Raw genomic sequence first — 20,495 nt, forward strand, 5'->3', positions numbered from 1 at the left:
CATCTCTGTTTCTTTCCCAAGAAAGTTGTGATTATATATGCTTTTTTATTTGTTATTTTTCTTTAAAGAGTATAACTCAAGGGATTATTCAGTTTGCGTAATTAGAAACAATGAGGTTTTTGATTGGTTGTTGAGAAAATGGAGGATTAAGTGAGGGAATGATGAGGGAAATTGGAATTTGTTTGTGGTTCAATTGGGGACTGATTGAATGAGCAAAATTTGAGTTTTTGGTTTTGTTAGAAACTAAACAGTAAAAAATGTGTGAAAGGTTATTAATTTGATGCTTCATTTGTTGTTGGAATTGTACTGGAAAAGAAATAAATGTGAACAATATTAGGGCTTTTACTATTGTTCTTATTTTAAATTTTATGCTTGGTATTTGATGCGACCTTTTTTTTTTTTAAAAAAAAAAAATCAAATAGTTATCTTAGGAATATTCTCATCCAAAAAAAAAAAAAAAGGATTGCTAATCTTAGCAATTAAAGAAAGTTTACATTTTTTTTTCACACATATATAAAAATTATAATCTTCTCCATTGCCTATGACATTCACATCAAATGGTATTTCCTCACCCATCTATCATCCGCTTCTCTCATCTATATCTCCAGTCACGCTTCACTGCTCCTCTAATTTTCTCCCTTTTTTTTGCAGATCAAGCATAGATTGTTTCATTTGCTTTCAACCCAGCAATTCAATATGCAAGGTAATTGATGAGGATAGTTTCTCTGTTTCATGGACTCAGAAACTCAAAAAATTTTCTCTCATCTATATCTCCTCTGCTCCTCTCTCAAACTCTAAAACACACAAAGGCTGAAACTAATCACGTATTTTCTCTCCTCTTTTTATTTTTTTTATTTTTTTTATTTATTTTCAATATGCAGACAAGGTATTTTATGAGGATAACTCAAGCGTGAGAGAAAGTTCCAACGATAAGCGGATGAGAAAGAAGAAAGCAATCAGAAGTAGAGAGAAAAATGTTCAGTCCATCCACTCCGTGGAAGAGAATTACCTCCACAGCTGCTTTGCTCATACTGGAGGGTATAACTCTGTAAATTTTCTTAGCCGTCGTCTTTGTCTTTCGATTCGTGATTCTCGTCTTTAGCAAACCCTAAGAAGCCCGCTATTTTCCTCAACAACCCCACCGGGAATTTGAGAAGAAAAAAGCCACTGATTGTTTTGTAGTTTTTGTCCAATATTGTATGGTTGTGAGAGAAAAATAAAATATGATATAAATAATTAAGTAAGAAAGATCTTGGAAGAGAGAAAGAGAAAGAGAAGTGGTGGGAAGAAATGGAAAGTATATAGTGGGTGGCCGTGGTCTTTTTCGGGGTTTCTTATTGCTGGCTTAACTCAATCAACAACTTTTCTTTTTGTCTACCTTTCTGTTTGCTTGCACCTAAAATTTCTTTAGCAAACCCTAAGAAGCCCGCTATTTTCCTCAACAACCCCACCGGGAATTTGAGAAGAAAAAAGCCGCTGATTGTTTTGTAGTTTTTGTCCAGTATTGTATGGTTGTGAGAGAAAAATAAAAGATGATATAAATAATTAAGTAAGAAAGATCTTGGAAGAGAGAAAGAGAAAGAGAAGTGGTGGGAAGAAATGGAAATTATATAGTGGGTGGCCGTGGTCTTTTTCGGGGTTTCTTATTGCTGGCTTAACTCACTCAATAGCTTTTCTTTTTGTCTACCTTTTTGTTTGCTTGCACCCAAAATTTTGGTGTAGCTTTTGGGTAATACTGTAGCTAAGGGTCTCATCATTCTTCGGGTTCTCAACCTTTTTTTTTTAATGGAGATCGAATTGACACTCTACTCTTACAAACTTGGATCAAGTCCCCTTCTGGATGCATCTATTTTGCCATAAGAAAAATGTTTCTGCCATCTCCTATTCAATAACAAAGAAACTATTTAACCATGTCTCTAATCTTAAGCAATTTTTGGGGTTTTATGAATGTTTTTTGCATTTTAGGTTTTAGCAAATGAGAATAATAACATTTTGCAGAGAGGGTGATGCTATTTTTAAATTGATTATCAGTGCCTTTTGGTTTAACTTTAGTTTAAATTAATGAAATTAAAATCAATGAAGATCAAAGGCTTGGTAAAAAATTAATGTCTGTTCTGTGAAAGTCTTTTATTGTTGTTTGGATTATTTTTTGTTTCTTTTCATGCCCACGTGGTCTGTGCTATGACTGATGGAATTCAGAGAATTTAGTTGATTCAAGGCAACAACCCTCCTAAAAATTATTAGACAAGAAGAGAATAGTTTTTTATGGAGGAATATTTGCTGCCTCTTATTGCATGAGCTATAACTTAAATACAACTATGACAAATTTAATAGAAAACAGAGGAGAGTTCTGGAGAATGAAACTCTATTTCATTGAAAAATGAATTGAATTTTCAACTAATACAATCAGATAGGTATATATACACCAAAGCTGTAACTGAACCAGCTGTAACTAATCTTTCTCTCTACCAGTAACTAACTAACTAGCAATCTAACAGATTTAACTAAACTGATACACGTGCCTGTCACATGCTAAGTTAAATACATATGTGAAACTAAAAACTACATGTTGTTTCTATCTATTATGCTTGTTGTCATTTACTGTACAAACTGATTGGTGCTCAGCTTCTTATCTGTGCTCTGCTTCTTATCTGTGCTCTTGATTCTGCTCCTCTTAGCTGCTGCATTACTTCCTTTTGTATCTTAACACCCTCCCTCAAGTGGAAGAGGGGCATGAATATTGACCATATTCAACTTGGATACAAGAAAGGAGAATTGTTGGGCATTCAAGGCTTTGGTTAGTAAGTCTGCAATCTGAGAATTTGTCCTAACATGTAACATTCTGATATACCCTTCCAAGACTTTATCTCTGACAAGATGACAATCAATTTCTATATGTTTTGTTCTTTCATGGAATACAGGGTTTGCAGCAATGTGAAGGGCTGCCTGACTGTCACAGAACAAAAGGGCTGCTTGAGGATGCTTTATTTGAAAATCATGAAGAACATATAAAAGCTAAATGATCTCACAGACTGCTACTGCCATTGATCTATACTCAGACTCTGTTGAAGACCGTGAAACTGTTTGTTGCTTCTTTGACTTCCATGAAATAAAAGACTCACCAAGAAAGACACAAAAACCAGTGACAGATCTCCTAGTGTCAGGGCATGAAGCCCAGTCTGCATCAGCAAAGGCCTTCAAGTGCAATTCTGATTTGCTTGAGAAAAACAAGCCTTTCCCTGGTGAACTCTTTAGATATTGCAAGACCTTATGAGCTGTTAGCAGATGGGGTTCTCTAGGATGTGCCATGAACTGACTGAGTCTATTTACAGCAAAGGTTATGTTAGGCCTGGTTATTGTTAAGTATAGTAACCTTCCTATCAATCTTCTATAAGAGCTTGGATCTTGCAACTCCTTTCCCTCATACTTACTAAGCTTGAGATTCTGATCCATAGGCACTTTGGCTGGTTTACATCCTAACATACCAGCATCACCCAACACTTCAAGTGTATATTTTCTTTGGCATAAATTGATAACATCAGTAGTCCTTGCAACTTCAAGGCCTAAGAAAAATTTCAAATCACCCAAATCTTTTAGCTTGAATTTTTGATCTAATAGAATCTTCAACTCATCAACTGCTTGCTTGTTGTCACTAGCAATCAATATATCATCAACGTAAACCAATAGGGCAATGAAAGAAGTAGAGTTCTTCTTAATGAAAAGAGAGTAGTCAGCCTTGGACTGTGTAAATCCAAGAAGAACTAATGCAGTGGAAAACTTGGCAAACCATTGCCTTGAAGCTTGTTTTAGTCCATACAAGGACTTAGTAAGCTTGCATACCAGCCCCCCCTTGCTGTGGAAGCTTGGTGGGAGATCCATATAGACTTCTTCCTTCAATTCACCATGAAGGAAGGCATTATTTAAATCAAGCTAACAGAGATACCAGCCTTGCATAGCAGCCACTGCGAGAAGACATTTGACAGTAACAAGTTTGGCAACAGGGGAGAAAGTTTCAATGTAATCAAGGCCTTCTTTTTGAGTGAAGCCTTTAGCCACCAACCTAGCCTTATATCTTTCCACAGTCCCATCAGATTTGTACTTCATCTTATACACCCACTTACAACCAATTGTCTTTTTGTGAGGTGGAAGAGTTGTGAGGGTCCAAGTTTGATTAGCTTCAAGAGTAGAAATCTCAGCTGCCATAGCCTTTCTCCACTTGAGATTTTTAACTGCTTGATGATAGAATTTGGGTTCCTTAATTGAGGAAATGGCATTACAAAAATGCAAGTGTCTAGGAGACAATTTTTGGGAAGATAGGTAAGAAGATAAAGGGTAAGCAGTACTAGATGGAACTTGAGACACCTGATTGCACTTATAAGCTTGCAAATAAGCAGGTTTGTGAGAAATCCTAGTGGATTTTCTAAGAGGTGGAATGGAAGAAGAAGGAGGTGTATCATGGACAGAAGGAGAAGGATGACCAAGAGAAACAGGTAAGGAACCAATAAGAATAGAACAAGGGTCTGGACAAGGATGAGAATTAGTAATATGCTCAATATTAGAGTCTGCAATTGGAATAGGAATGGAAATTGGACAAGAGGGAGAGTCAAAAGCAGTAGCAGGTGAACCAAATGAAGGAAAAGAGTGGGAACCAGACAAGGAATGAGAAGAATTTGAAAAAGGAAAGATAGACTCATGAAAGACAACATCTCTAGAAACAGTGATTTTCCTAGTATGAAGGTTAAGAACCTTGTAACCTTTCATGTTAAAAGGGTAGCCTAAAAAAACACATGGAGAAGCTCTAGAATCAAACTTCAACCTGTGAACAGAAGGGGTGGAAACAAAACACAAGCAACCAAACACTCTAATATGAGTAAAAGAAGGTTGTTTATGAAATAAAAGCTCAAAAGGGGATTTATGACCCAACAAAGGCATAGGCAACCTGTTAATCAGATAAGTGGCTGTCAAAATACATTCTCCCCAATATGCTGAGGGTAGATTGGATTGAATTTTAAGAGATCTAGCAACATTCAAAAGATGTTGGTGCTTTCTCTCAACCACAGAATTTTGCTGAGGTGTACAAGCACAACTCTTTTAATGCACAATGCCATGATCACTATAAAAGTTTGATAAAGAAAATTCAGGAGCATTATCTGATCTGATTGCTTTAATACCAATGTTAAATTGAGTCAAAATCATATTATAAAATGAAATTAAAAGCTGTTTAACATCAGACTTAGCTTTCATGAGATATACCCAAGTAGACCTAGTGGCATCATCAACAATGGTAAGAAAAAATCTAAAACCATCATAAGTGCAAATAGAATAGGGACCCTAAACATCTACATGAATCAAAGCAAATGGCTTAGTACTCATATTATTGTTTGAAGGAAATGGCAGCCTCTTCTGCTTAGCCAAAGGACAGATGGTACAAATGTCATCACATTTTGAAGAAAAGGAAGGCAAAACATCTTGCAAAGATGACAGTTTATTAAAAGAGGGGTGTCCTAATCTAAAATGCCACAAAATGGACATATCTTTATTAGAGACAGATGCTGAAAAAACTGACTTGGGAAGCTTGTTGGTGGAGAGGTAATCTGACAGAGAAGGTGGAGTCCTATGAGTACTGTTCTGTAGCAAATACAGACCATGTTGGACTTCACCCACTCCAATCATCCTCCAACAAGAATCCTCCAACAAGAAAGGTCCTAGATGAAGCAAAATTGGGACAAAAACACAAGACAAAGAGGCAAGCGTTGAGTGATTTGACTGACAGACACAAGATTAAAGGAAAAAGAAGGAACACAAAGAACATGTTCAAGAGTAAGGGAATTAGACAGTTTGACAGTACCAATGTGGGTGACATGAGTAGATTCACCATTAGGTAATTCAACAACACAATGGGAAACAGCAATATAAGATTGAAAGAGTGAAAGAGAACAAGCAATATGATCACTTGCACCTGTGTCAAGAACCCAAGTACTACCACCAAAAACAGATCTATTCACAAGCTTAGCAGAGAAAATGGAATGCTTGAGATTACCTGCCAAAGGAGTTGAATGATAGGTAGAAGCTTTGTTGGAGGAAACACTGTTGGCCATAACAATTGGACTATTTTGAGAATCAGACCCTCCAATCATAGCAAGCAGTTTCTAGCATTGCTCCATTGTGAAAGGAAAATGCTGTGGAGTTAGTGTTGCAACAGAATCTTGAACAGAATCAAGGGAAGAGACCTGGTTTGCCCTTGCTTTGGTTTTATATCCAGGAGGATATCCATGGATTTTGTAGCATTTTTCCACAGTATGACCAAGCAATCCACAATGGCTGCAAGTAGGCCTCTCCTTTCCTTTCTTGAAAGTCTTAGAACCAGAACCAAAATTCATTATTTTGGCTGCAAGGGCTGTGGATTCAACAAAAGGACCATTGTTGCTATGTCCAACTGACCTCTGCCTTTCATCTTGAACCAACAAAGAGTATACTTTGTCAACAGAAGGAATGGGATCCATCAACAAAATTTGACCTCGAATGTGAGAGAATGAATCATTGAGACCCATTAGAAGCTACATAATTGCTTCTCTGTGATGAAGATTGGAGATCTTTTCATTCACATGGCACACACACTTCTCACAAGAGCAAAGAGGAAGTGGTTCATAGTTCTGTATCTCATCCCACAAGATTGAGAGGTTGGTAAAATAATCACTCACAGTGAGTTCCCGTTGAGAAATGCTAGCAAGATCTTTCTGCAATTGATAAACCCTAGGTCCATTGCCTTGAGAGAACATGTTTTGAAGCTTCTTCCAAACTTCCTTGGTAGTTCTCCGATACACCATACTAGTTGCAATCTTAGGGGAAACACAGTTGATGATCCAAGAAACCACAATTTCATTGCACCGTGACTAGCTTTGAACAAGAAGAGGAACTTTCTCCATGGCAGAAGTCAGAGAAGCAGAGCCATCAATTAACCAAAATTTATTTTTGATTCTAAGAGCTCTCTCCATGGATCGTGCCCACGTAGGGTAGTTTTCTCCTCCAATCAGTGATTGAGATACAAGAATCGCACCAGGGCTCTCAGCGTGGTGAAGGAAAAAGGGATGTGATTCATCAATGGTAATGCTTGTAGATGCTTGATCAGAAGACGCCATTAACGAAGCTTCAGAAAGTAAAACCTAGCTTTTGAAGAAGAAGAAATTGAAACGAAGGAATTAGGTGGAAGCAAGAAAAGATTGCTCAGAATCGAAGAAAAACAAGAAAACGTCTCAAAATAAAAAATAGGGAGATCTCTCAAGAAAAATTTCTTAGAATTGAAGAGAAAAGGAGAAAATTTTCTCGGGAAAATTTTCTGATTTGGAGAGAAAAGAAACTTCTAGAATCAAGGAAAGGAAAAGAAAAAGCTAGGAAATTAGTAAAACTGTGCTAGCTGCTTTGATACCATAATAGAAAACAGAGGAGAGTTCTGGATAATGAAACTCTATTTCATTGAAAAATGAATTGAATTTTCAACTAATACAATCAGATAGGTATATATACACCAAAGCTGTAACTGAACCAGCTATAACTAATCTTTCTCTCTACCAGTAACTAACTAACTAGCAATCTAACAGATTTAACCAAACTGATACACGTGCCTGTCACATGCTAAGTTAAATACATATGTGAAACTAAAAACTACATGCCATTTCTATCTATTATGCTTGTTGTCATTTACTGTACAAACTGATTGGAGCTCAGCTTCTTATCTGTGCTCTTGATTCTGCTCCTCTTAGCTGCTGCATTACTTCCTTTTGTATCTTGACAAAATTCATTTAAAATTGAATACAATTTCAATTTGTATTTTGGGTGCTGCACATCACGCTTAGAAATCCTAATTTACTTAGGTTTAGAAACCCTTATTTTTTTCGGTTATTTGTTGGTTTATAAATTGTATTAAGTTCTTTTATGTGTTTCTATATAGTTTTGTACGCTTTATTCATTACTGTTAGTGGAAGCAATTGGACTTGCTCGGTGAGCTTATAGGTATTGATATAAATTTCATGTAAAATTGTGAGCAGTGTTAATGCAACTTAAAAGTGATTGTCTATTCAGTACTGCTAAAAATAATTCTTGCTGCTGGCTGGGTCATGTAATTAATTGGACGTGGACATAAAAGAAATCCATTTATGAATGAGGAGTAGGAGGAATACATGTTGCGTACACACCTTTTTTTAGATTTTAATTCATTCAACTGACTACCTACTATTATAGTTTACTTTTAATTCTTTTTTCTTCAATCCTTATATGATGGATGTTGTTGAAAGGTAGAGATAGTTATTTTCTATTGTTTTTGGTTATTTGTTGGCTTATAAATTCTATTCAGTTCTTTTACATGTTTCTATATAGTTTTGTAGGCTCTATTTAGTACTGTTAGTGGAAGCAATTAGACTTGCTCGGTGATTTTGCTGAAGGAGCTTACAGGTATTGATATAAATTATTATTATTTAAAAAATTTCATCAATTATTAATATAAAATGAATCATTGGATGCTATTAAAAGAGACTTAGATGTCAAATTATAGAATAAATTTCATGGGTTTGGTTGTGTTAAGGAAGTAGGGTTAATTTGAGAGGTTTTTTTTTTTTTTTTTTTTTTTTTTTTTTTTTTTTTTTTTTTTTTTTTTTTTTTTTTTTAACCCAGCAGATACACATTGCATTAATAGTAAACACAAGGAAAGGTAGGAAACCCATAAACACCACTCCATAGTAAATTATTGCTTAACATATGTGATGAAGATCTTTTTGGAAAAAATTATTGCTTTATGCAGATTGGAATTTTAAGCCATGTTTGCTTAACGTCACAACTAATAAATTATTACATGGTTTCTTAACGATATCTATCCCTGTTTGGATTGTTCCTCTTTTTCTTTTTTCTTTTTTTAATTTGCTTCTTCCTTTACAGCGACTCAGCTTTCTCGCACACAAACCTCCTTGACCAACGCAATCATTAAACCTACATTAGTATCTGTAGGAGTGTTTCTAGGTTGTTTGTTCCAATCATGATTCTAGGCAGTATTTGTACGCCCCACTTTTGAAATTTAATATTAATTTAGACCAATTATTATGCATTTCATAGGTTAAAAGAGAAGAGACAGAAAAGATGATTCAGGGTAGTTTTTGGGATAAATTGGAGGATTGTAACTTTTCATGTCCCTTTGATGTCCATAGATTTACAAGCCATGTATAGTTAGTTTATAATTTATTATTAATGTTATTGAAAGTGTCAAAGTTTATAATTTTAGTCAAAATTTTGTAGTTTGTTATTGTGATTTTTATGTTATTTTGGTCATTATTTTAATTTATGAAAGGATCTAAGAATATATTATGCTCTCAATAATAGTTTATTACCCCTATTGCTTTAGGGACTCTATATACTTGAGACTCTTTGATGTTTTGAAGTTTCCGAGCAAGGTATGCTTTTAGTTTTTGATATTAATTTTTGGAGTGCATGTTTTCATTTGGATTTTCTACATTGATAATGTTTGCAACTTTTTGATCTTCATCGTCTGGATGAACTGAAGAACTTTGCAGCCAACATCTTTCTCAAGTTGGTGTGTTAGTCACGTACTTGGATCCGTGCATCGATTGGTTAGTCATGTACTGGGAGTCGTGCATTGAGAGGAGAGATTGTCATTGCATTAAAAGTCCAATTGTGTATTGGAGTAAGGGTTCAACTGTATGTTGGTATTAGGTACTAAGATTCCTTTTACTTGTAACCGTTTGTTTTGATAATAGTGGATTCTCGAGCGTGGTGACCTTAAATTCACCTAATAAGGTTTTGCCTCGGTGGTTTTTCCCATTCGTAAACAAATCACCTGTGTCAAATTTAATTTCCGCTGCATTTAGATTAATTTTGATTTATTTGTGCTACCATGCTTATTGTATGTAATTGAACCTAATTAATCCACTTGGCTAATTAATTGGTTAATTTACCAAAGGGGTCAATACATTCTTGGCCTATCAAGTGGTATTAGAACGGGTACACTTTGATTAGGGTTAACCTTTGCTATGTGATCCATTGACCCCTATTTGTCATGGATAGAGGACAATCTTTAATTATCTCTCATTTATTTGATGGCACTAACTATGCATAGGCTGGACCAAGCCAAAAGAAGCGTCGGCCGATTGGGATGATGCTAAGATCAAAGTGGCAAACTTTAACAGCAGAGTATTGAATGCTTTATTTAGTGTAGTCACCAATGAGGAGTTCAAGAAGATATCCTCCACCAAAACTGCTACGGAAGCATGGACTATCCTCCAGAAAACCTATAAAGGAACTAAGGTTGTCAAGGATTCAAAGTTTCAAAGGCCTACCATGAGCTTTAAAGGGATTAAGATGGAGGAGGATGAGTAGTTTGATGAGTTATATGCCAAGCTAAAGGACATAGTTAACTCTGCCTTTAATCTTCGGGAAACCATTCCCGAACCCAAGTTTGTTAGAAAGGTGCTCAGATCTTTACCAGAGAGATTCCATGCCAAGATCACTGCCATTAAGGAATCAAAGGACATTGACAAAACTCCTTTGACAGAGTTGGTTGGCAACTTGTAAACCTATGAATTGGGTTTGACTAGGATCAGGAAATCAAGCAAGAGTAAGAGCATGGAATTGAAGGCCAAAAGTAGTGATACTGATGAGTATTATAATGATGAAGATTCTAAGATAAAATCCTATATCACGAGGCAATTCAAAAATTTCATGAAGATTTCCAATGCAAAAGGATTCGAAAAGGACCAAAAGCAATCTAGTTCTTCACAATTCAAGAGCCAAGATAAAGGGAAGAAGGATGCTAAGGATGACGGTCAGTACACTGTTCCCTCTAGACCAAAGTGCTTCAGATGTCAACGTTTGGACATATGAAACAAGAATGTGTTGGAAAATCTAGTTTTGCATCTCATACAAAACACACAGCGGAAGCAACAAACACGGATCTACTTCATTCATGAAAGATAACATGCAACTTTGAATTCTAGAACAAAGAATAGAAAGTGTACCTTGATGCAGTGAAATTCAAAACCAAGACTTGAGAATACCTTTAATCTTCATCTCAATTCCATAGGGTGCCCAAGATGTGTGATCTCTCAATCAGTCTTTTTGTACATAGATTCTCAAAGAAAAATCCTTCTTCTTCTTCTTATGGAGAAAAACTGGTTTCGTTTCCTTTCATCATATGTACATACAAAACTACCTTGGTAGTTACTTATTTAATAAATCTTATTAAATAAAAGCTGATTATCTAATTGGGTTAGTCTTTTGGACCTACCCAATTGGGCTTTAGTGTGTAGCTTGAGATGGGACCAAAGGGAACAAATAAGACTCTAGCTCCAATGGGCCTTAGGCTTTTCTGTCAACTCTTGACAAGTCCAAAGTTACCATTAATTATATTCAATACCACTATAAGAATATAATTGCACTCTAGGCCTTATTAATAAATTATATCTCAAGACTTTATTATACATACAACCCCTTCATTAAAATATTTGTAGTAATACAAAGTCATGAATGTTGACTGCCACTTTGAAGATTATTACATCTTAATCCTTGAGTACCTGGTTTAATCCTTTATGTTATTCATCATATATTTATGAAATCTAATTCCATAAATATATACTTTATTAACTCCTTACTAAAGTGGTTGGGCCTAACACTCTGAATAACCAAACCCATTAAAGTTATCTCAAGGGAATATTTTATATCTCCATTAAGAGATTATGAATTCCATCTTGAGAATATATGTTCCATCAACATTAAATGCAACTGCCCAGCACACTGAGGTTTTGATCATATCTTATAGATCACACTCCTGATATATCAAAGGAACTTACACCTCATGATCAGGTCCATTATTCTCTCAGGATTTAGAGTTAATGTAAATAGAAGTCGTGAGATTTATTATTCATTTGACAATCGTTAGAAAAATAATAAATCTCACAGCAATCCAGTTCAATATGTCTTAACTTTTAAAACATATCAACTTATCAACCAGAAATCTCCACTTCTATGATCAAGACAAACCATCTTAGTTGATATGTTATAGTCTTTACAGATGAAATGCCCAATTTCATCACCAATTACGAACTAAAATTCTGAGTTTACAAAGAACTTGTGATTTATATCTTCTGTGACTTTTCACATAAATCACATACTATGCATCTCATGGACTAAGATAATGTCCCATTAGTTCATATATAGATAGTCTCATATAATTAAACTATTTAATTATTTATGACATGCCAATAAATTGGATTTTAGGGCATAAACCCCAGGAATCTCCCACTTGCCCTCAAAGACAATTTACCATATATCCGACACTTATCTCCCTTTAGAGTAATTCATAGTCACTCTAAGGCAAGGTTTGGAAACAAGTTTCAGCCAGATTTATTGCATAAATTATCTTTTCTACTACTACTTTTCACATACTCATATCTCTCTAATGAGATGATACTTACGCTTAATATGTATCTTCACCACCTAGGATGAACACATATCTTGAAGTCTAACTTCATGAATCACAATCAAACTACAAGTCAGTATTTATACATCCAGTAACCATCAAAACTTCACTTTTGTGGACAAGCATATAATCCCTCATTCTCCTAAGATATTTGAGTATATGCTTTACTCCCACTAAATTAAGTGATCTTTGATTCAATTGATATGTGCTTACCATGCCCACCACAAAATAGATATTTATCTTAGTATATAGCATAGCATAGCATAAAGACTTCCTATTGATATGGTTTAAGGAACCGTCTTAATATGCTCTTCCTTTTATATGTCCTAGGACTGTAGTCCTATATAAAGGAACTTCAAACTTAAAAGGAAAGAATCCTTTCTTGAAGTAATACATGCTATACTTGGCTAGAATCTAATCTATTTAAGCAGTTTGAGATAGACCCAACATCCTAATTCCTGAATTTTAACAAAGTTTAATTCTTAGGATGTGACCAGTCTTTCCCAAGTACTTTATATCAAACTGGATTAGACAACAAAAAATTTCATTGATGACAATAACTCTACATCATTCTAAATGATTAGAATGTCATCAACATACATTAATAAATTTATTATTCTATATAGCTTTTGCACACATAAGGCTTTTAAATACTTGATCAAAATTAAACAACTTGATTGCTTGACCAAAGATGATATTTTATGACCTAGATGCTTGCATCAGTCCATAAATGGACTTTAAGCAACTTGCATACTAATCACCACTGGTTCTTTGCTATGAACAAGTCTAGTTACATCATATAGATGTCTTCCTCAATATTGCTACTAAAAGAAGCTTTCTTGATATCCATTACTATATTTCATCCAAAATGAAATATAATGAATAAGAAAATCTAGATAGAGTCAAACTTAACTATTGGTGAAAAAATCTTTTCATAGTCGAACAATTTCTTTCTAAATAAATCTTTTCGCCACTAGTCTTGACTTTGAAGGTTTGCACCTTCAAATCTATCAATCTCATTTTCTTGTAGACCTATTTGAAAACAATAGGTTTAATGCCATTAGGCGCCTCTACAAGTTCTAGACTTTAAATAGAATCTAATTCTATTCACATAACCTTGATCCAGTAATCCATATTCATATCATCTATTTCCTTTACGTAGGACCGAGGATCAAATTCATATCCTTGTGGAATGACTTCAAAAGTTTATTCCAAAAGTATGAATTTATATGGTAATCCTCCCACTACAATTCTGTACCAGTGTAATAGTTATCTACAAAATAATGTCTTGTGGTGTATCTAATACAACCATCTCATTTCCAAATGTATTTTATAGTTATCCTACAACAAATTCTAACATTTTTCTTTTAGAACAATCTACCTTTAAAAGAGCCATATTCCTCCTTTATGTATGCACTAACTTAAAGAAGCCATTGGAACTTCATTCCTTTACAAAAAGGAACCCTAGATCTTATTATCCTCTAAATAGAATTCATAGACTGAGAATATAATAAAATAATGGTTCTAAAAGCCCATCTTTCACCAATCTTGAATATCATTTAGATTAATAAGATCTATAGACATAAGTCCCAAAACATACAATTATCAAAGGATGGAAACTTTCACTTTAAAAAGTAAAACATGTAAATTTCCATCTAGAAAACAATTATGGACAATGCTTAGCTTTACCAAAATCAGAAACACTTTCCTTTTGGTCATGCTTTTGAGTCTTAATTTCCTTTTGGCAACTATTAGGGCAACTAGCTTGTCCACCTGTTTGGTATTATAATTCCTCTTCTTACCACCCTTACCTTTCGGTTCAAGCTAAGAATTTGAATTAAATCATATTGATCCTAGGCTTAGCTTTTAGGATGTCTTTCATTGCGTAGAACTCACTCATCAATTCAGATAACATAAAAATAATCTATTTTCAAGACAATCTAAATTGATCAAATGATTCTAACAAGGACTTGTGGATCATATCCAAATGAGATTAACATTTAATCACTACATCCAAGAATTCCAATTCATTTTAAAATTAAAATATTTTCATAAAATGATATAGAATTGGAACTCCTTAAGCCTTTCATAGCACTCAATATGATTCATATTTGAATATCGTCTAGTAGCACGATATTTCATACCAAAACATCTCATTTAGACTTAATATAAAGTCTAAGTCTAATACTATCTCTTGCATCTCATGCTGTAGCACAATTGACATAGAAGCCAATGTAACATTATAGCATTTCAATGGAGACTATGATTACATCATAAGCTATCTTCCATAAATGCATCATGTATAGGAAGTATGACAATGCTGAATCGAAACATAAATATGTACTCCAGCTCCTTTAAGCACCATGTCCAAAAGTATTTCTTAGTTAATATGATTCTATTAAAATAGTAGTTAAAGAACAAAAATTTATGACAACTTTATTTTGAGACCATGAACATAAATACCAGGACATTATAATTTTGCTTCCATAACCATATAATATGAAACCCAAAAAACATACTATACTAGGTGCAATGACAACCCAATCTTGCAATTAATATTCCTCGGAAGCGAGGTCATACCAATCACTATGATCAGGTGAGAATTATTCTCATTATTAATGCTATCATGGTAACTCTTACCAAACAAAAATAACTTGCTGCCTTTCTTTTAGCCTCTAAGTAATAATGACATAGCTCCAAAGGGAGGTTAACATTAAACTTAGTCTAGTGTACACCATTTCCTAGAATCTATGTGAGTCACCATGTAACTCCACGGAAGCGTGGTCGTTCTCAATGTAAAAACACACTTCATCTATCATTAAGAAGTTTAATCTGTAGTACCATGAATTAAACACCCTCTGAAGGGAGCAAGGCATATACGCCAAGGCGAGGTGCCTAATCACACTACTATGAACTGATAATGGAGGCTGTGAGATCCAACCCTTGTATCTCTCTCCCACTAGAAATTTTAAAACAAGTGGATTGTCCTGAAATCATTGTGATCTCATCACAATTTTAACCTACACATTAAATGTGTTTAATTGTTTAAATTCGATGTGATGTTACTAAGTCACATCACAATAGTGTAACGAACATTCGCGCAATCACAAAGAAGTTTAACCTTGTAATCTGTGAAATAAATACCCTCCACATGGAATGCAAGGCTTGAAGTCAAGACAAGGTATTTATTCACATTACAATAAACTTAACAAAAAGGGTTATTTTAGCACTCCCACTTGTTTTTTGGGTTTTTCTTCAAATAATTGTGATCCTATCAGAACTAATAACCTTGCACTTGTTGAAGACTCTAATCTTATTAGAATCACTAACTAAAATGGAAGTCCTAAACTATTTAGGATTCCTTAAACACTAATGAATCAAAAATTAGTCATATAGAACTCTATCCTTAATTTACTTGACAAAGTATTCTAATCTCATTAGAAACTATATGACTTTAATTAGAATTTCAATCTTGTTAAAACTTCTAATTAAAATAAATGAAGGACTTTCAATCATACAACAATTCTAATCTCATTAGAATGTTTCTCAAAAGATAAGTCCCAAACTATTTAGGACTAAGAGTTCTATTTAACTAATATCTTTGATCTCATTAGGTCTTTTAGTTAGAACCATGTGTAATCTCATCACACACAGCCTTGCTCTTTATACATTTGAAAACACTAAGAAAAAATTCCAAATTCCCTTCAGATGCATTTTCGTGAGAATCTCGCGAATAAGCTCTTCCCGAGAAAAAGGCGTAAGGAAAAATAGTGAAACACAAAATTCAGATAGAAACTTTCACGACTGTTTTGCTACTAAGCTCTTCCCGCGAAATTGTGTTAAGGGAATATTAGTGAAAACACAAAATTCAGGCAGAAACTTTCGCTACTGTCTCGCGACTGTTTCGCGAGTAAAGCTTACTTGTGAAAACTTTCGTGCTTCAGAGGCATTTTTTGCGAATAACTTCGTGAGAAACTAACCTGTGAAAAACCCGTATTTTCAGTTTTTAAAAGGAAAATCTGAACAGTTTTCAACGGTTTTCATGAATAAACAACCACCATATGAACATGATAGATAGAATTTGATATCAAAACTGAATTCTATTGATTTTATAGCCTTAAATTTCAATTCAACTTACTTGAATTCAAATTTAAACAACATCATAACATCAATATCAGTTTTTATCAAAACATATTTTTAACAGCCTTTTTATTTTTTGACAGTTTTTGCTATTTTCCATCAAAAACACCTATTGAATTTATGAATGAAGGTTCATAGATCAAATATTAAAGTTTTCAAAATCAAGAACCATTATATATCTCATATAATAATCACAGCAGTTCCAAAACAAAATTATACAGAAACTTTACTGCAGAAAATTAGAACACCAAGAAAATGATTTTTCTTTAATTCTAAAACTCAATCACATGTTATATAAGCATGATATTGAAGACCACTCTAATACCATTTGTTGGAAAATCTGGTTTTGCATCTCACACAAAACACACAGCGGAAGCAACAAACATGGATCTACTTTATTCATGAAAGATACCATGTAACCTTGAATTCTTAAACAAAGAATAGAAGGCGTACCTTGATGCAATGAAATTCAAAACCAAGACTTGAGAATACCTTTAATCTTCTTCTCAATTCCACATGGTGCCCAAGATGTGTAGTCTCTCAATCAGTCTTTTTGTACATAGATTCTCAAAGAAAAATCCTTCTTCTTCACCTTGTGGAGAAAAACTGATTTCTTTTCTTTTCATCATACGTACATACAAAACTACCTTGGTAGTTACTTATTTAATAAATCTTATTAAATAAAAACTGATTATCAAATCGGGTTAGCCTTTTTGGCCTACCCAATTGGGCTTTAGTTTGTGGCTTGAGATGGGACCAAAGGGAACAAATAAGACACTAACTCCAATGGGCCTTGGGCTTTTCTGTCAACTCTTGACAAGTCCAAAGTTACCATTAATTATATTCAATACCACTATAAGAATATAATTGCACTCTAGGCTTTATTAATAAATTATATCCCAAGACTTTATTACACATATAACCCCTTCATTAAAATATTTGTAGTAATACAAAGTCATGAATGTTGACTGCCACTTTAAAGATTACTACATCTTAATCCTTGAGTACCCGGTTTAATCCTTTATGTTATTCATTATATATTTATGAAATCTAATTCTATAAATATATACTTTAGTAACTCCTTACTAAAGTGGTTGGACCCAACACTCTGAATAACCAAAGCCATTAAACTTATCTCAAGGGAATATTTTATATCTCCGTTAAGAGATCATGAATATCATCTTGAGAATATATGTTCCATCAACATTAAATGTGGCTGCCTAACATACTGAGGTTTTGATCGTATCTTATAGATCTCACTCCTAATATATCAAAGCAACCTACACCTCATGATTAGGTCCATTATTCTCTCAGGATTTAGAGTTGATGTAAATAGAAGCCGTGAGATTTATTATTCATTTGACAGTCGTTAGAAGAATAATAAATCTCACCGTGGTCCAGTTCAATATGTTTTAACTCTTAAAACATATCAACTTATCAACTAGAAGTCTCCACTTCCATGATCAAGACAAACCATCTTAGTTGATATGTTATAGTCTTCACAGATGAATTGCCCAATTTCATCACTAACTACGAACTAAAATTCTGAGTTTATAAAGAACTTATGATTTATATCTTCTGTGACTTTTCACATAAATCACATACTATGCATCTCATGGACTAAGATAATGTCCCATTAGTTCATATATAGATAGTCTCATATAATTAAACTATTTAATTATTTATGACATGCCAATAAATTGGATTTTAAGGCATAAACCCCAGCAGAATGTCCAACTTATCTCAAGACTATTGGGAAAAGCAAGGCCCTTGCTGCTACCTTATGTGACGCCAAGCCAGATGATGAGTCAGAAGACAATGATGACGAGAGAATCTTGAATGCCTTCACTACCACAGTGGATCCTATTGAGGGGATTGTAGAAGAGGTAGATGAAGAAGAAGACTTGGTGGAGTCTAAGTTTGAGAAAATGGATGAACAAGACGACATCCATACAGCCTATACAAAATTATACAAGGTATCTGAAAAGCATGAGAAATTGTATAGGCTGACCACCAAGAAGCTGAGTGAAGTGGAATTTGATTGAGAAAAGCTCTCCACAAAGTTTGATAAAGCTAATCAAACCATTTGAGCACTGCAGTTTGAGAACAATTTATTGGCTGAATGACCAAGAGGCTTGAAGCAGAGCTGTTTCAAGTTAGAGCTCAACTGGAGAGGACTTCCAGTGCAAAGCTTGATGAGATGCTTAGCTTTCAAAAATCTACTTCTAATAGAACTAGTTTGGAGTATGAATTATCTTCTCCTAATATTGCTTCTTCTAGTACTACTGTGTTTGTCTCACTTGCTAATAATGTTATTTCTGAGAACAATGAAGGTGAAACTGATATAGCTAGTGAGAACATAAACAATGGCAAATCTATCTTAGGAGCACCCCTTAAGCTTGATAAGAAAGAGACTAGAAACCCTAGGACTAAGAAGGTCAATAACAAAAGGTCTCAATAGAAGAAGCAACATCTCTGTCATCACTGTGGAGCTTGAAGGCATACTTGTCTAAATTGCTACAAGTGGTTAGCCACTCAACAAAGCAACAATATGATCTCATCTGGAATCCAGAATCAGTTTCCTTCCTCATTTGCTCCTCTTGGAGATCTTCTTAAGGCTCTTATGTTTCTTTCGAACTTGAACGATTTCAAGTCTTCCCCCTCACCACCAGATCAAGGGTTCACTCAATAGAAAGGTTCTTCCAAGGTGTGGAAGAAAAAAAGTTCAAAGTGATTTAGTAACTTTTTCTCTCTTTCCCTCTTTTTTTGTTTTCGCATTACTTGTGTGTTTTGCTTTCTTGTTTTTAAATCAGTCTAGTTTTATGCTATGTTTTGTTTAATATGTTTTTGTTTGTTTGTTTTTAGTTTTTTCTTTATTTTGTTTTCATTAAAATTAAAAAAAAAAATTTGAAAAATCTGAAATATACAAAAACAGTGTGTGTTTTGTGTACATTGGTTCTTGTGTACCTTGGATGGCCATTGAAACAAAGTTTTCTAAACTTTGTATCTTTTGTAACTTGGATGAGCATCTCAATGCACAACTAAGCAAGTGAGCTTTGTGGCTCATGTTTGTGATGAGTACAATTAAGTAATCTCTTGTACTTAACACTCATATCACTCTTTTTGAAGGGAAGGGCTAAAAAATCCTAAGAGAAAGGCACAAACAACCATCTCACCACTAAAGCCCGCCAATTATGAATAACATCTGTATGCTTCAGCATAGCAAAATTGTGAAGTTTTAAGCTCAACATAATTGGGTATTTATTCTCTCTCTTATATGCCCATGTATGATTTTCTTAAAAGAAAACTATGCAAACAAAAACAAAAGCAAAAAGAATCAAAATGCTTTTAAATATAGTTACAAGCATGTTTCTATGAAATGTGGGAGTTGTAGGATGTACCTCGAAGGTGATAGTCCCCAGCAAACAGTTATGATTGTGTGTGAGTTAAATTGATTTTCTCATATCTCAAATTGTCATAACATGAGACACTCATGCACTCTTGCAATGCTCTCACACACAACACGCAAATTCTTTGTTACTTTTGATACATGTGCAGGTACAATATGATTTGGCCATCACAAGGGATACATGTGTTAATGTATGCTCACTAAACTGTCTTGACTTGTTTTTGAAATATAAAATTGGTTAGACTTGTTTAGTTTGTGTGTGTGTGTGTTTTGGATCATGAATGCTTTTCATTTTGTTGTTGAGAGATGTTTTTGAGATCTTAACATGTTGATTGGATCTTTGGTTGAGTAGCTTGCTTGATTGCATTCATTTCTATGTGTTTTTCCTCTCTTTGAAAAACTATTTTTATCAAGCTCGATAGCTTCTCAACAAATAGCTATCTATTGAGACCCTTGGACTTCTTTTCT

At 34.2% G+C, this 20,495-nt stretch overlaps 2 protein-coding genes across 2 annotated transcripts; both read right to left on the minus strand.

Annotated features, from left to right (window-relative positions):
- Positions 1–3,015: 3,015 nt before the first annotated feature.
- LOC115984677 (uncharacterized mitochondrial protein AtMg00810-like) lies at positions 3,016–3,879 on the minus strand. Its single transcript, XM_031107697.1, has one exon. The coding sequence runs from the start codon at positions 3,877–3,879 to the stop codon at positions 3,016–3,018; it is 864 nt and encodes a 287-aa protein (XP_030963557.1).
- Positions 3,880–6,149: 2,270 nt separating this feature from the next.
- Positions 6,150–6,827, minus strand: LOC115984678. Its single transcript, XM_031107698.1, has 2 exons — positions 6,702–6,827; positions 6,150–6,557 (listed from the first exon to the last, which is right to left on the minus strand). Exons 1-2 carry the CDS (start codon positions 6,825–6,827, stop codon positions 6,150–6,152), a joined length of 534 nt encoding a protein of 177 aa, XP_030963558.1.
- Positions 6,828–20,495: the final 13,668 nt, after the last annotated feature.

The sequence above is a fragment of the Quercus lobata genome, chromosome 4 (assembly GCF_001633185.2).
Source record: "Quercus lobata isolate SW786 chromosome 4, ValleyOak3.0 Primary Assembly, whole genome shotgun sequence".
Taxonomy (NCBI): Eukaryota; Viridiplantae; Streptophyta; class Magnoliopsida; order Fagales; family Fagaceae; genus Quercus; species Quercus lobata.

What these genes read in the sequence shown, in the direction of transcription:
- LOC115984677 (XM_031107697.1), bottom strand. Translation starts at nt 3,879, where the DNA reads ATGGATCTCCCACCAAGCTTCCACAGCAAGGGGGGGCTGGTATGCAAG.
- LOC115984678 (XM_031107698.1), bottom strand. Translation starts at nt 6,827, where the DNA reads ATGGTGTATCGGAGAACTACCAAGGAAGTTTGGAAGAAGCTTCAAAAC. An exon ending in TTTCTCAACGGGAACTCACT is followed by an intron (nt 6,558 to 6,701) that starts GTGAGTGATTAT and finishes GCAATTATGTAG; the next exon opens with CTTCTAATGGGTCTCAATGA.